The following is a 14,283-nucleotide window of genomic DNA, read 5'->3' on the forward strand; positions in this document are numbered from 1 at the left end:
CTTGCAAGGAGAAACCACTTTGAGGAGAACTGAGAATTGAGAGAGAATTTAGCCATCTGTTCTCCCCTTCATTTCCTGTTTCCCACTGACCAAGGTGCATCCCCCAGAGAGCTACCTCCACTGTACTTCAGAGTTCCATCATTTGCCTCCAGGTGACTGCTTGGGAAGCTAGATTCCACGGCCCACCATGTGGCATTTCCACTACAGAGGAGGAAGTGAAGGGGCTTTCTTGCATAGGTGGGGATTTAAGTTCAAGACGGCACATGAGGTTTGTGACCTATATATCCTACATTTTCCCACAGCATTCACAGCCAATATCCCCAGGCACCAGAATCCCCAGCACTGTCTGAATTCTAAGTGAAATAAATACATATTATTTTTAATTTGAGAGAAAAAAAAGATGCATTCAGGTGTGGCATGGAGGATCAGACTTTTTCTCTGGAATTTCTCAGGCCATAAGCTCCAATATCTCCTGTTGTATGTCCCATATTTATGCCTTTGTTTTCACTTACTTATGCTTGAGGAAGAGGGTCTGGATTTTACAATCTGTAAGATGTGTGATGACCCTTGGCAGTCTAGCTTGCTGGCCACAGGCAGAAAGGGCAACTCTGAACAAAGCCGGGTATAATTCTGGTTCTGCCAGCATGGAAGTGAGCTGAACTGCAGGACCTTAATGAAAATGTTAAGAGGTCAGCACATTTCAACATCCAGACATGTTTCCAGTGTGTCCCTGAGATCTCCATCTAGGATGGATACATGACCCAAATCTGAGATAAAATAGAAGATCATTTAGCCAGCTAATCTGCTATCACATAACAGGGATTTCCAACTTCTCAGCCAAGGACTGTCAGATCGCCACTGTCCCCATTTCTTGTAGGTTGTACCATTCTACAGTCTGCACATCCCATTCCATTTTTGTATTAGAACTGGTTGGATGACAGGTGATAGAAACCAATACAAACCCGCAAGAAGGAACTGACTTTAGGCAGGGCTGAATTCAAGGGCTCAATTAAATGTTATCAGCTAACCCTCATTTCATCTCTCAGGGCTCTGTTTCTCTTTGTACCTTGGTCCCATTCTCTTTCCTGCCACAGACACACTTTCTCCATGTGACAGAGAGAGTCGGATGTCAGCAGCTTCAATCTCATATGCTCCTAGCACCATAGCCTTAAAAATGAGAGAGCTTTGAAGAGAAAACCAATTGGCTCTACTAAGATCACAAACTCAGGCCTAAACTAATCACTTAGGGCAGGGCGATGGAGTCCCCTGCCTGGCCTAATGGGTCATGTATCCACCTCTGTGAGATGAAAGGGGTAAGGGGTGGAGGTGGCTTTGTGATTCTCAGACCCATTGAGGACTTATGAAGTGTAAAGATATGTCCTGCAGGGTCTGTAAGAATGTGTGATTTGACCTGGCTGGAGTTTAAGATGCCCTGAAGGAGCAGTGAGAGTTTTATCATGAGGGCAGGGAGGAGCCATTGAAGGGCTTTAATAGAGGAGTGACATGATCGGATTTGTGTTTTAAAAAGATTCCACTGGATATCCAGGTGGAGAACAGACCAGAGGAGTAGATACTGGAATAGAGGGTCTAGACAGGAGGACAGTGCAATTGTTTCAGTGAGGAAGATAGGAGTATAAAAGAAAGATTGATTTAAGCTGTGAAATTTAAAATTTAAGCTGTAAAATCAGAGGTGAAATGTAAGATGTTTACAAGATAAAATTGGTTTCGTTTAAATGAGGGCGGGAGAAGTCTAGGATGTTTCTCTCTCAAGGTTCAGGCTGAACAAGTCATAGTTTCTATTTATGAGGTTAGGAACATGGAAGAGATGTAGAATGACAACAAGATGTGTTTGTCTGTGAGATGTACAAATGGAGTTGTCTAAAAGGTAACTTATCCGAAAGGCAACTTGAAATTCACAAATGAGGGAGATATACATCTGGAGTCCTAGTCACCTTCAGGCAGGGTACCACACAGGATGATTTAAACAGAAAAGCCTTTTGTTGAATGGGCACTGGGTGGGTCACAGTATTGCCAAGCAGGGCACGCAAGGCTGGGAAATGAGTGGGAACAATGGGAGGCCAGGCTACCAGAACAAAAGCCAAAGTCATATGTCAGAAACAGACAGTGAGAATACTGTGGATTTCATCATCAGTGGGTGCTTGATGTCATCACCACCAGTACCAATACCACCTCAGTCCCCAAGTATGGGAGAGTGCTGACCCTGCTGTGCCTGCTGGCAGAATAATTCTCCACAATTTCTCTGAAGCATTAACTCCACAATCTCCATTTCCGCGGGCTACTTGGTCAGGCCTAGGTCACACGCCTCTGTCTTAGCTGTCAACCTTTTCAATGTCTGCCATAGAACGTAGCCTCTGCTTACCACCAAGACTTGTAAGAAGAAGGAGAATCAGATTCTGAGAAACTCCGAATTACCAAGGTCTGCTTTGGGTCGGTGCTGTGGAGATCACTGGGAAGAGGGAGGAGATGAGAAATTGGTGTGGGTTAAACTGTTTTCTCATTTTTGCGGGAAGATTTTTATTTTTAAGTAATCTCTACAGCCAATGTAGGGCTTGAACTTACAACCCAGAGATCAAGAGTCACATGCCCTGCTGCCTGACCAGCCAGATGCCCTGTTTTCTTATTTAAATAGTGAATGACACAAAAGGAGCCCATGAAGGATGCTGTAGTATGTAGTGAGTGTTGGAAGAAACTGGAATTATGTAGCCCACAGGAGGTAGGAGAGAAAAGGGGTACATGGTCAGAGTGACCAGCAAAGCTAAATGACATCAAGTGGTCAACTAAGCTAACCCTGAACATTTCCAGTGGATTTTTCAGGTCAGAAGTCATTTGCAACTTCAGTGAGAGTATGTTCAGTAGAGATTTTGGGAAGAGGTCACTAGATTTAAGCATTAGATTTAAAAGAGTGCATGAGAAGTGAGGAAGTGGAAATGGAGTCACACTACTCCCTAGAAGCTTGTTGAAGGCAAGAAAAAAATGTGCAACAGTCAGTGGCGTGTGGGATTAAAATTGGATTTTTTTTTTTTTTTTTAGGTTGGGCTAGTTGATCAAATTTATGTGCTGAAATCAAAAATAGGAGAGAGGGAAAAGTTCAATATCCATGAAGGAGAGGCATAGTGAAGGAGCAAAGCTCCTGAAGAGACAAAAGGGAATGAAATACACACCACAGTGAAAGGATTAATTTTGGATTGAAGGGAGATCTCTCTTGTCCAAGAAAGAAGGGGCGGGAGAGTCAGATGCTTGGAGGGGCCTGGAAACTAAGGCAGTTTCTTCCCCCTGGGCTTCATTTTTTCCTGTGAAGCAGAATGGGGGATGGTGGGCGGAAGCTGCCATGTATAAGGACTGCTGAGTACACTATGGGCCCAACTGAAGAGACTGAATTTGTACCCAGCTCTGCCTTGGGTACAAGTTAAGTTAGCTTAAAAGATTTATTCTAGATAAATGTCACTCAGAAACCGTAAGTTCAGAGAGCCTCACAAAGGGCCTGGGAAACTTTTGGTAACCAGAGACCAATCCCCCCCATTTCTGGTCTCTGCCTCTAGATGGTTCATTCTCTTCGTGCAGTAGTCTTTCTCCATCTCTCATTCCTCATAGTAGCTGGGAGGTAGCTGCACCATAGCTCCCGAGTTTTTATCCCTTCTGTTCAAGAAACTAGTTCAGTCAGCATTATAATCTCTCACCTCTAATCCAAAATCCCCAGGAGAGAACATTCACTGAGCACAGCTTGGATTAGAAATCCACTCATAGTTCAAAAAACTGCAATCGCAGTGCCAGGAGTCACACAAAACAGGAATGGCCTTGGGGCCCACAGATCTGGAGGGCGAATATAGAAAATTTAATTTCCAAAGAATAGGGCTTATGGGCTGGACTAACTCAAAACAGTGTCCACCCACAAGTGCGGTTCTGCAGGACTGGGCGATTTCCCTTATCCTGGTTTAGGATGGGACAGGAGAGGAGGTAAATGGCTGGAATAACCCAAGATTGCGATCTTAAGGGCAAGCATATTAATAAAATTTGATATAACTGACAATAGGATCTGGACTGGATAGGAAAAGAACTGAAGCAAGGAAGATAATGATAAACCACGAGACAGTTGAGATTAATGTAATTCATAATGAGTAGAAGATCTGGTGGCATGAAATGGGAAGGGGTGAAGAGGGGAAATCCTGGAATATTATGAAATACTGGATTTTGACATTTTACTCAAGGGGACAGACCCCTTCTGCTTACGAAGGTGCTGGTGTTCAAACACTGCCGGGCATCCATGGCTTTCAAATGCTGTTATGGGGCCCCTGCTGGGGAATTATTTTAGGGAACAGAGTCAACTCCTTCCCCAACAGCTACATTGAGACTAAGGCTGTAAGTCTCGTTCTTTTATATCGCTTGCTTTTTTCAGTTATTATGAGCAATGGGTGTAACGAACTGATACTAAGACAGTGTTGTGGTCCAGGCTGAGACCAAGGTGAAAAGACTGGGATGGGAGGCATCAAAAGGAGGGAATTAGAAAGGAGATGCTGAGGACATCCAAATGTTAAAAACGTCACCAGGAAAATCCTGACTGCAGTGCTGCTCAGGAGGGACAGATATGACATGCCTATATGACTCAGGGCAAAGCCTTCCTTGAGCATGCTGTATCCAGCTAAAAAAAGAGGGTACGAGGAAGGACAGCAGATCTAAGATATGACTTTCCCCATTAGTGCTGATGGAAAAGAGGTGTATGGAAGCCCTAACACCCAATTCTAAGGATGAAGGGACATCTGCCCATGTCTGAGATTAATAATGGCAACAGCCACAATAATGGCTTCCCTTAATGGACTACTTTCTAGTCGTAGGTTCTTATATGTATTACGTTGAACCGCATGACATTGCAGGTATTCGACTCCACAGCCTACAAAAGGGCAATTTCGTAAGGTTCGAGCTATTATCTTACTTCACCCTCACCACAACAACGCCATTAAAAGTTATTATTGCCCCCACTCTACAGATGAGAAAACTAAGGCTCAGAAAGTGAAAGTCGTGGTTTGAGGCTGAACAGTCGGTAAGTGCTGAAACCAAGCTCTGAACCCAGATTGTTTGAATACAAAGAGTGCTTTCCGGCACGCCACAGCTACCAGGGGAGCAAATGAGTTAACCTTAAGAAAAGACCTCGAGGTGTCTGACACCCACCGACCCCCATGCACACCAGAGATTTTTGGAACCCGCAGGGTCTCAGGAAGCCTCTCTCAAAATACCAGCAGCCCAGCCTTCAACGCTGCGAGGCAGACGGGACTGTCTTTCCTACTCATTCCTCCCAACCACACGGGGCGCCAAATGCCGAAAGTCTCTTTCAGAAGGCTCTCCTCGCACCCCCAGAGTCCCTCATTTTTCCACTCACCCAACCCAACCCGCGGCGCAGGTACCACCTCCCTCCGCGCCGCACCCCTCCCAACCAGCGAGCACCGCGCAAGCGTCGGAAGCCTGGCGTCCGGGGCGGTGGCGCGCCCAGAAACAGGCCGCATGGCGATTGGTCAGACGCCGGTCACGTGACGACGGTGTCGCCGCGCGAGCGTGCGCAGAGTAGCTCTGCGCGCCCGTGACGGAACGACGAGGCGTGGGGGTGCGCGACCTCGCCCGCCCGGCCCGGCCCCCGCCCCTTGGCTTGCCGCTCCGCCCCCGCGGGGCGTCCCGGGCCGCTCGTCCCCTCAGCGGCGGCCGCACGCGGCCCGGGGTCGCCGTGAGTACTCGCGAGGCCGGCCTGTGGGGCGGCCGCCACGGGGACGGGGCGGGGCGGCCGGGCCGCGGGAAGGGTGCGGGGCCCGCCCCGCCTCGGCCGGGGTGGATGAAGTAAGGGGCTTGGACCGGGTGGCTCTGAGGGGCCCTCCTAGGCTTGACAGGCTTCGCTCAAGGCCAGGCAGCTGGTGACACCGATCGGGCACAGAGCTTCTTCCCCGGGAGGCAGGTGTTGGGTGTCTTTGGGATCTCCGGAGAAGAGCTATGAGTGCTCCCCCCAGGGAGGCCTTAGGGCCTGCCCTGGAAGCGCGGGTGGCAGTCAGTCTTTTGGGGGCTAACCTCGTCTTCTCCCTCCACCGGGTGTACGGCAGATAGCGCCAGCCTTTGAGAATCTCGCCCCCCCCCCCCCCCCCCCCCCCCCCCCCCCCCCCCCCCCCCCGCCACCCGCGGGTTCTCCCCCGCACTCTTTGTTCAGTGGCTTAGTCTTTCTGAGAAAGGAACGCTCGGTATAGAGTGGATAACCCCCTTTCCGGGGACTGAAAAGCTGGGAGTGAAACCCAGCGTTCAACGTTGGGATCGGAGGCTTTTTTGGCTAGACGAAAAGTTGTCACACTGAGATGTGCCTGTGGACCTAGGGAAGGACCTTTGTGATCCAGACTTAAGACTTACTTACATTTGGCCTATTCCCATACCAGTCCCTAAAGCCTTCTGTGTTAGCTGCCGTCGTCCAGACTTAACATTGAGCTGAGCAACACCCTTGTTTGGGTACTCTTCACACAGTGTATATTTGGTCCAGCTTCTCTTGAAAGGTTCCCTCCATTGAGGTAAATCGGATAGGTCTTTTTTGCTTAATTAGACACTCCTTTAATTAGTAATAATCACATTATAAGAGAAGGATGTAATTAGGACCTGTCAAACGTGCTTAAGTCCCAATTCCACTATACCAATGCTAAGCAACTTGCTTGGCCTTCCTACACCTGAGTATTCTATGTATAACATGAAAGCATTGAGATACTCCTCTTTCAGATGTCTGTGATTCCGTAAATTTCATGACCCACCACTTCCCTTTTCCCACTCTTTAAACCCATCCTCTACCTCCAGAGGAATGGGCATTGAGAGTAGAAGACGGGAGTCTCTTTCACTGAAACAGCCCGGTTTGGAAAAGATGGTAGTCTCTGAATTGTTTCTTCCCTGGACAAGAAAAATTCCCTCTGAACTGCCTTTTTCTCCTTGTGATAACAGCAGAAACCAAGCAGCAACAGCCCTTGGAGAGAGGCTAAGTTTTTCTTGACTTCTACGGTGACAAAGACCTTGAGAAAGTTGGTACTTCTGGCCCACGCTGCCAACATCCTACCACCCAGCCCAAGACAGCCCAAGCTGGACATTAGTGCCTCCCTCTTTCTTCCTCTGTGATCATCCAGATCAGCACCTGACTGTTTATTTTCAAATCTCACAAACCCGGCTCAGCCCTCAGATCTTCATAATTTTGGTTCTCAGCTGCTCTTGAAGGTGAATGGAGTCTTGCTTTTTAAAATCATTTTTGTATGATTTTGTCTATGTGCAGACACATTGAAGTTCTTGTATGTATCTCCCTTTTGGTTTAGGTATCTAGCAGACCTTTCATTCATTCATTTATTCATTCAGTAAGTATGAGTTGAGGGACCGACAACATAGTGAAGAGTCAAAGCTTCTGCCACAACAGAGCTTATATTCTGCTGGGAGATAAAGAAAACATTTTGTATGTCAGAGCATGGTGCTGTGGGAAACTATAAATCAGGTTGGGAGATGGAAAGTGCTAGTGTGTGTGTGTATGTGTGTGTTGAGGTTTTGCTGTTTTATAGAGGATAGTCAAAGATGACCTTTGAGCAGAAATCAGAAAGTAAGGAGCAAGCCGTATAGATACCTGAAAGGCATCCCAAGAAGAGACAACAGCAGGGACAAAGGCTTTGTGGTGGAAATATACTTGATATGTTTGGAGAATAGCAAGTAGGCACTTGTGGAATTTCTAGGATGATTTTCCTGTTCACATTTAGAGTTGACTTTTTAGGGCCCCTGAAAAAGTAAAAGAGTAGCCTATGTTTTTTTTTGTTTGTTTTTTTTAACTTGCTAGAGAATTTTCCAGCTGTACACAAGTGTAAAAGAAACTCTCATGAACCCATCATTCAGACTGATCTTTAATATTTGCCATATTTATTTCATTGTCCCCCCCATACCCCACACCCCCTTTTGGGCTGGAGTAGTATTTACAAGTAAACCTCACATATCAGGTCATTTCATCTCTAAGAACTTGAATTTCAATTTCCCTTTGCATTTTGTTTTTGATGAGTCAGGCACTGCTATCAGCTCGAGGACAACTATGGAATTTGGCCTGGCTTTGTGCCATATGTCCCCATCCTGGGTCAGTTACCAGGCTTGAGTTGGTAACTGGGGAACAGACCACAGGCCCTTGGATAACACAAGGATTTAGAACAATGGTTCTGAGATTTTTTTATCATGCATCAGCATTAATGTGGAGGTTTGTTAAAACACAGATTACTGGACCCCATTTTGGAGTTTCTGATTCAGTAGGTCTGGGGTCTGATGATTTAAATTTTATTTTTTATTTTAAAGATTTTTATTTATTTATTTGACAGAGAGAAATCACAAGTAGGCAGAGAGGCAGGCAGAGAGAGAGGGGGGAAGCAGGCTCCCTGCTGAGCAGAGAGCCTGATGCGAGGCTTAACCCACTGAGCTACCCAGGCGCCCCAACTGATGATTTAAATTTTAAATAAGTTCCCAGGTGATGCTGATGTTACAGATCCATAGACCCCACTTGGATTTATAAATGTAAGGTTCAGTAGGACCATATTAGAGACTAAGAACACCTCTGTTTAAGGTTGGAATTGGTGGGCAGAGCCAGAAAGGCCTAGATAGTGGTTCTTTTTGTTTTTTTTTTTAAGATTTTATTTATTTATTTGACGGGGAGGGGGGCATGCGCACAAGTAGGCAGAGAGGCAGGCAGAGAGAGGGGGGAAGCAGGCTCCCTGCCCAGCAGAGAGCCCGATGCAGGGTTTGATCCCAGGACCCTGGGATCATGACCTGAGCCAAAGGCAGAGGTTTTACCCACTGAGCCACCCAGGCACCCCTAGATAGTGGTTCTTTTTTTTTTTTTTAGATTTTATGTGTTTATTTGAGAGAGAGATCACAAGTAGGCTGAGACAGGTGGCGGGTGGGGTGGGGAGCAGACTCCCCGCTGAGCAGAGAGCCCGATGTGGGCTCATGAGATCATGACCTGAGCCGAAGGCAGAGGCTTAACCTACTGAGCCACCCAGGCGCCTCCTAGATAGTGGTTGCTAATTTTGTGAAATGGCTAGGGGCTAGTGTTTCTGACCTTATTGGCATCATTATTGTATTTTCATTTGGGGAGTAGGTTTTAGGATTAATACAGGCTACTATTTTCCTCATGACAACTAGAACCTTGTCTGCTGGAGGTGTTCAGTGTTGAGGACTTTTTAAGTTAGCTATGATTGTCATATAAAGGCTTCTAGTGATACTGATATTTAATAAGACATGATAATTCAATTTGAGTAAATAACTAGGGGTAAAGATTACCAAAAGAATCTGATTCTGATGAGGGTTGGTACTATGGAGAATGTTTCTAAATGAATTGACTAGACAGAGTAATGTATCATCTAGTCATGCCACCATCACTTTTGGCTTTAGGGGTTGATTCAGCATTATGATCTAGAGCAGGGACTTGCTCTAATCCCAACTCTTGAACTCAAATGGAACAATAGTGTCTTATGTTTGTATAGTGCTTTCACGGTTCATTTATCTTTAAAGAACTATGTGTACAAGTGTGTGTACATGCATGCAAGTATGTCTTTATGTGCAAGTGTCTGTAATATGTCTAATAAAAGTGTATCCATAAACATGTGTGCCTGTGTAAATACCATCTAGCTGTAAGTGGTGATGAAACCAATTGTTGTCTACTTTCCACAGGACAGTGACTTGTTACCACCACTACAGCAGAGCCTGACATCCCCAGCAGATCTCCAGTCAGCCCCTGACATCACCCCCTCCCTTGTCTCCCTCTGTGGCCTCCTAAATGCCCATCCCGTTGGCCTGGGTTCAGCTGGTGGTATGGAGGGGTGCTGCCTAGCACTGACCTGGGAGTGTGTGTGACCCACTGACCCAATGGTGAGAACTGACTGCCCACCTCTCCCAACTGATCATCCAGGGGATAGATGGTACAAAGTGCAAACCTCACCTTTTCCTGGCATTTTCCCTTCTACCCTTTTGAAGCGTAGAGCGGTTATCTGAAGTTAAAGGGAGAAGGAGCGTGGAGACCATATTACTTGGGGGTGGGTACAGTAGATTTTCTTGGGAAGGAAGGAGAGAGTTAAATAAGGGATAGAAAGGGAATGATAAGATGAGAGCTTAACTATGTGTGGTAGCTGTTTTGCAGTAATGATCCTAGAAGAGGCCAGCTTACACTAGGATCTAGGTACGCCTAGGAATCAGCATTGATTTTGAAGTCTGCATCCCTCCTCTGCTGGCTACCAGAGCCTCAATCATCATACTTACACTCAAGAAGAAGGCCAAAATCCCCTGTTTTCTTTCATCCCTCACAAATCAGAGGTAGGCCATGGATATAACCAGATCCAGGAAGAGGCAGGTGTTCCTAAAGGGTGAGGTGAAGGGAGTAAAGGAAATAGGTCCTCAGTTATTCTGTCCCAAGGGACCTCCCATTCCTTGTGGGAATCTGTTTCCTATCACCACTCTATTCCATGGGATGATAGGGATCCAACAAGGTTGTATCCTTATTTTTCATCACTAGGACATCAAAGGCCAGTTCTGGAATGATGATGATTCGGAGGGAGATAATGAATCAGAGGAATTTCTCTATGGAGTTCAGGTGAGATTACCGCCCCTAAAAACCATGCTCGGTAGTCCAAATGTGTGCTTCTCTGAATACAGCAAGTAGTGAGAGATTATTCTGCAGCAGAGGTAAGAGGAGGATGCAGTACAATGTTGGTGTGCTCTGAGCATTGTCTTATCAGAGCTGATCTCATATCCTTGCTCTTGTCTGGGACTCCTGCCTTTCCGAGAGTAAACTACATCCTTTGTATGTGGAAGCTACCCGTTTGTTTTTGGTTGGAAATAATTAGTTTTTGACTCTTCCTTTACTAGCTAGTGGGTGTCATTTCATTCATTAGGGTCAAATTTTTAAAAGATTATCCTGCCAGTGATTGCTTCATACTATCTCTACCCAGGGCACAGTCCTGAGGAGGAATGTTGGACTCTTCACACAGTACCATCTGAGTTAAATTCTGTGCTCTTTACCCTGTCTTGAGTTCTCATACAAAGGATAGCTAAGTATCTCTTAGTCAAGGTCAGAGGAAAAGGTGCAGACTTAAGACTTGAGCAAGGTCTGCATTTGGTCCACTGAAAGTTCATAGAGTGGAGATGGTGGGAGACTTGTGTGCCAGTGGTGGGTGTCTAGGGCCACCATCAAGAGCCCCGTCACAGAAGCAACCTTTTGCTTACATGTACTGTTGCCGTTTGATTTCTTGTCCTGGTGTTCATGTTTTTTTATTTTGCTTCTCTCTTTCCCTTCCCCTCAAACCTCCCCACTGTCTTTGCTGTTGATTCAGGGGAGCTGTGCAGCTGACCTGTATCGACACCCCCAGCTTGATGCAGACATTGAAGCCGTGAAGGAGATCTATAGTGAGAACTCTGTATCCATCAGGTGGGACTCCACTTCAGGAGCAAGCCACTTCTTTCTGAGCTGTAGAAGGCTAGAGGTTTTTTTCTTTTAATGGTCTGAAGGGTGGTCTGTGGACATGGATAAATTATGAGCTTAGTGATAAATAGTGATAAACAAGAGTCATGCTCAGAATACTTAAGCTTAGCTGACAGCAGTGATAAAGGAAGTATAGCCATTTTTCTTAGAAGTTTCCTCTCATCCTAGACTCCCTCTAAGCTGATAGTTTGACCTTTGAGGTCAGAAGGGCTTCTGGCCTAGAGGAAGCCCTGATCGTGTAAGTGGCTTGAGGCTGTAGCTAAGTCTGGATGCAGAGCTACCTTCCACTCTTCCCTCTCCCCTGGCCCCAGGCTCAGTTCTCCATCCACCTCAGTCTCTGTTCCCTTCTTTCCCCCTTAATGAGTCTTCCCTATATCTCTGTAGAGAATATGGAACTATCGATGACGTGGACATTGACCTCCACATCAACATCAGCTTCCTCGATGTAAGTGGTGCTAGTACCTGCCAACAACATGTCTAGCTGGACTTGTGGATTTTGTCATGTAGGCCAGGAGTCTTGTTCCTGAGTGCTGCATTTGGAGCACATATTCTTCATCCCTGTCTTTCCTAGACCATCAGCAGACAGTGGTGTGTACTGTCATGTGCATGTGTGTGTCATATAGGGAAAACTTCCAAGTCCATTCCTCTCTGTTGCTGAACTGAAACCTGTTTCACCTACTCTTCTAGGAGGAAGTCTCTACAGCCTGGAAGGTCCTCCGAACAGAACCTATTGTGTTGCGGCTGCGCTTTTCTCTCTCCCAGTACCTCGATGGACCAGGTAAAGGCTGTGAGTTTGGCCAAGTAGGTGCTTCGAGTGTGGTCTAATCCAGAGTCCTAAGTTAACTGAGCCACACAGAAAAGCTAGGAATACGGTCCTTGGGTATAATTTGCTGGCCGTTGGTAGGGGCTTTTCAGTTTCCTGTCACTGGTGCCTTCATTTCCTGTCACCTGATAGCCATCCCCTAAAGCCTTCTTGGTTAATGAATTGTTTTCTCTGGTCCCCAGATATTTTTTATTCTTTCCGTTTCCTTCACCTTCCTCATAGAAGTGAAGTGATTTGGAATTGGTCAGAAAGCTCCCAGAATCTGCCCTCTGCCTCAGATGCTTGCCTTCTCCATCACGATTGGTTAGAGTAATCTTGGAATCTGAGGACGCTCGTCAACTGAACTGGGGCTTTGGACTCCCAGGGAAATGGAGACATACATACTAGGAGCTTTTTTTTCCTCTTTGCAGAACCATCAATTGAGGTTTTCCAGCCATCGAATAAAGAAGGATTTGGGCTGGGTCTTCAGTTGAAAAAGTAAGAACTTTGATCTTTCTGGTTATGAACATATGAGGGGAAGAGATGGATATATGGATGGACAGGCAGACCTTTGGATGGAATGCTTCCTCCCAAAAATATCTTTCTGAGATGTGCCCGAAAAAGACTAAATAAATTTGGGAGGCCAAATTTATGATTAGGTGGGAGACCCTCTGGTTCTGGGGTGTCTGGCCTTGAGACTTCCTGGAGGTGAGGTGGGGCTTATCAGTACTTACCATTTTAGGATAGGTACAACCCTAGAAATGGGGTCATGCTCTTCATGTTTTCTCTTGTGGTTTTCTCAGAGTGGGGCTCTCGGAGCTCAGACAGTTTTAGTTTGTGGAATGTGTTGAGTGTCTTGCTAATATTTGGTGTATAAGGAAAATTAAGTGAATTAAAGATTCTACCCTCTGTGAATAGTCTAGTGGATACATGTTCTAATACAAGTGAACATGTAGGATTTAGAAAGAATATAGAGGAAGGGGTGACTCAGTTTGGTGGTGGGTGGAGGGCTTTGAGTGAATGAATGAAAGGGAGATGATTCATGTTTTCAAGGATGGATAAGAGTTTCCCATGCAGACAGACTCTGAGAGTGAATAACGTTTTCAAGGACATAGTCAGGTGAAGCAGCCTGTGTGTAGGAAGGTCTAGTAGTTAAATATTGCTAGTAAAATACAGGGGGAGAGTGGTGGGAACTGAAGCCAGAGAAGTAGGAAGGGGTCCAAATCAGAGAGGATCTTGGGCTTTTATCTTGTAGGCAGCAGGAGCATTGGAAGGGTTTTAAGCAATGAAAGAATGTGTCCAGACTTCATTTTAGAGAAATGATTCCTGTAGCGCTATGTAAAATAGGTAGGAGGGGGTGAGACAAGAGACCAGAACTAGTTTATTAGGAGGCCTTTGAAGAAGTCCAGACATGAGATGATGAGGGGCCTGAGCCAAGTGAGAGAATAATGAGAAAGTATTGAGAATAGAGATGAAAGGTGGACTAGAGAGATTTGTGGAGTATAAAATCAATAAGACTTGAAGACTGATTTGGCTATGTTATATGTGGTCATAAGAACCACAGAATAGTGGAACATTACTCTTAGGCTTCCAGCCTAGATGTCTGGGTAAATTGTAATACCACCAAATTTAATAGGGATGTAAGAAGAGGAACAGTTTTATGGGATGACTATAGATAATTAGTTCCATTTTAAAGATTTTATTTATTTATTTATTTATTTATTTGACACGGAGAGAGAGAGACACACACACACAACAAGAGAGGGAACACAAGCAGGGAGAGTGGGAGAGGGAGAACCAGGCTTCCTGCAGAGCAGGGAGCCTGATGCGGGGCTCAATTCCAGGACCCTGGGCTCATGACCTGAGCCAAAGGCAGATGCTTAATGACTGAGCCACCCAGGCGCTCCAATTACTTCCATTTTAAACATGTTGTTTTAAGATAACCTTGGGTGGGGGGGCTTCCTGTGTG

General features: G+C 45.8%; 1 protein-coding gene across 11 annotated transcripts in view; it reads left to right on the forward strand.

Moving 5' to 3' along the window:
• The first annotated feature begins 5,572 nt into the window (after nucleotides 1-5,572).
• Nucleotides 5,573-14,283, forward strand: part of PARP6 (poly(ADP-ribose) polymerase family member 6) — a 28,122-nt gene continuing 19,411 nt past the window's right edge. For 7 of the 11 annotated variants that reach the window (XR_009399043.1, XR_009399044.1, XR_009399045.1 and 4 more), the window contains exons 1-8: nucleotides 5,758-5,841; nucleotides 6,970-7,236; nucleotides 9,709-9,906; nucleotides 10,547-10,624; nucleotides 11,364-11,458; nucleotides 11,897-11,957; nucleotides 12,200-12,290; nucleotides 12,746-12,812. Coding sequence is in view for 8 of the 11 variants with exons in the window: in XM_059371900.1 (XP_059227883.1) it covers nucleotides 9,904-9,906; nucleotides 10,547-10,624; nucleotides 11,364-11,458; nucleotides 11,897-11,957; nucleotides 12,200-12,290; nucleotides 12,746-12,812 (395 nt within the window). In the remaining 3 variants the exon portion in view is untranslated. Of the gene's footprint in view, nucleotides 5,732-5,757; nucleotides 5,842-6,422; nucleotides 6,552-6,969; nucleotides 7,237-9,708; nucleotides 9,907-10,546; nucleotides 10,625-11,363; nucleotides 11,459-11,896; nucleotides 11,958-12,199; nucleotides 12,291-12,745; nucleotides 12,813-14,283 lie in introns of those variants that run through there. The other 4 variants (XM_059371903.1, XM_059371901.1, XM_059371902.1 and 1 more) reach the window with 4 other exon arrangements.

This window comes from Mustela nigripes, chromosome 13, assembly GCF_022355385.1.
Source record: "Mustela nigripes isolate SB6536 chromosome 13, MUSNIG.SB6536, whole genome shotgun sequence".
NCBI classification, from domain to species: Eukaryota; Metazoa; Chordata; class Mammalia; order Carnivora; family Mustelidae; genus Mustela; species Mustela nigripes.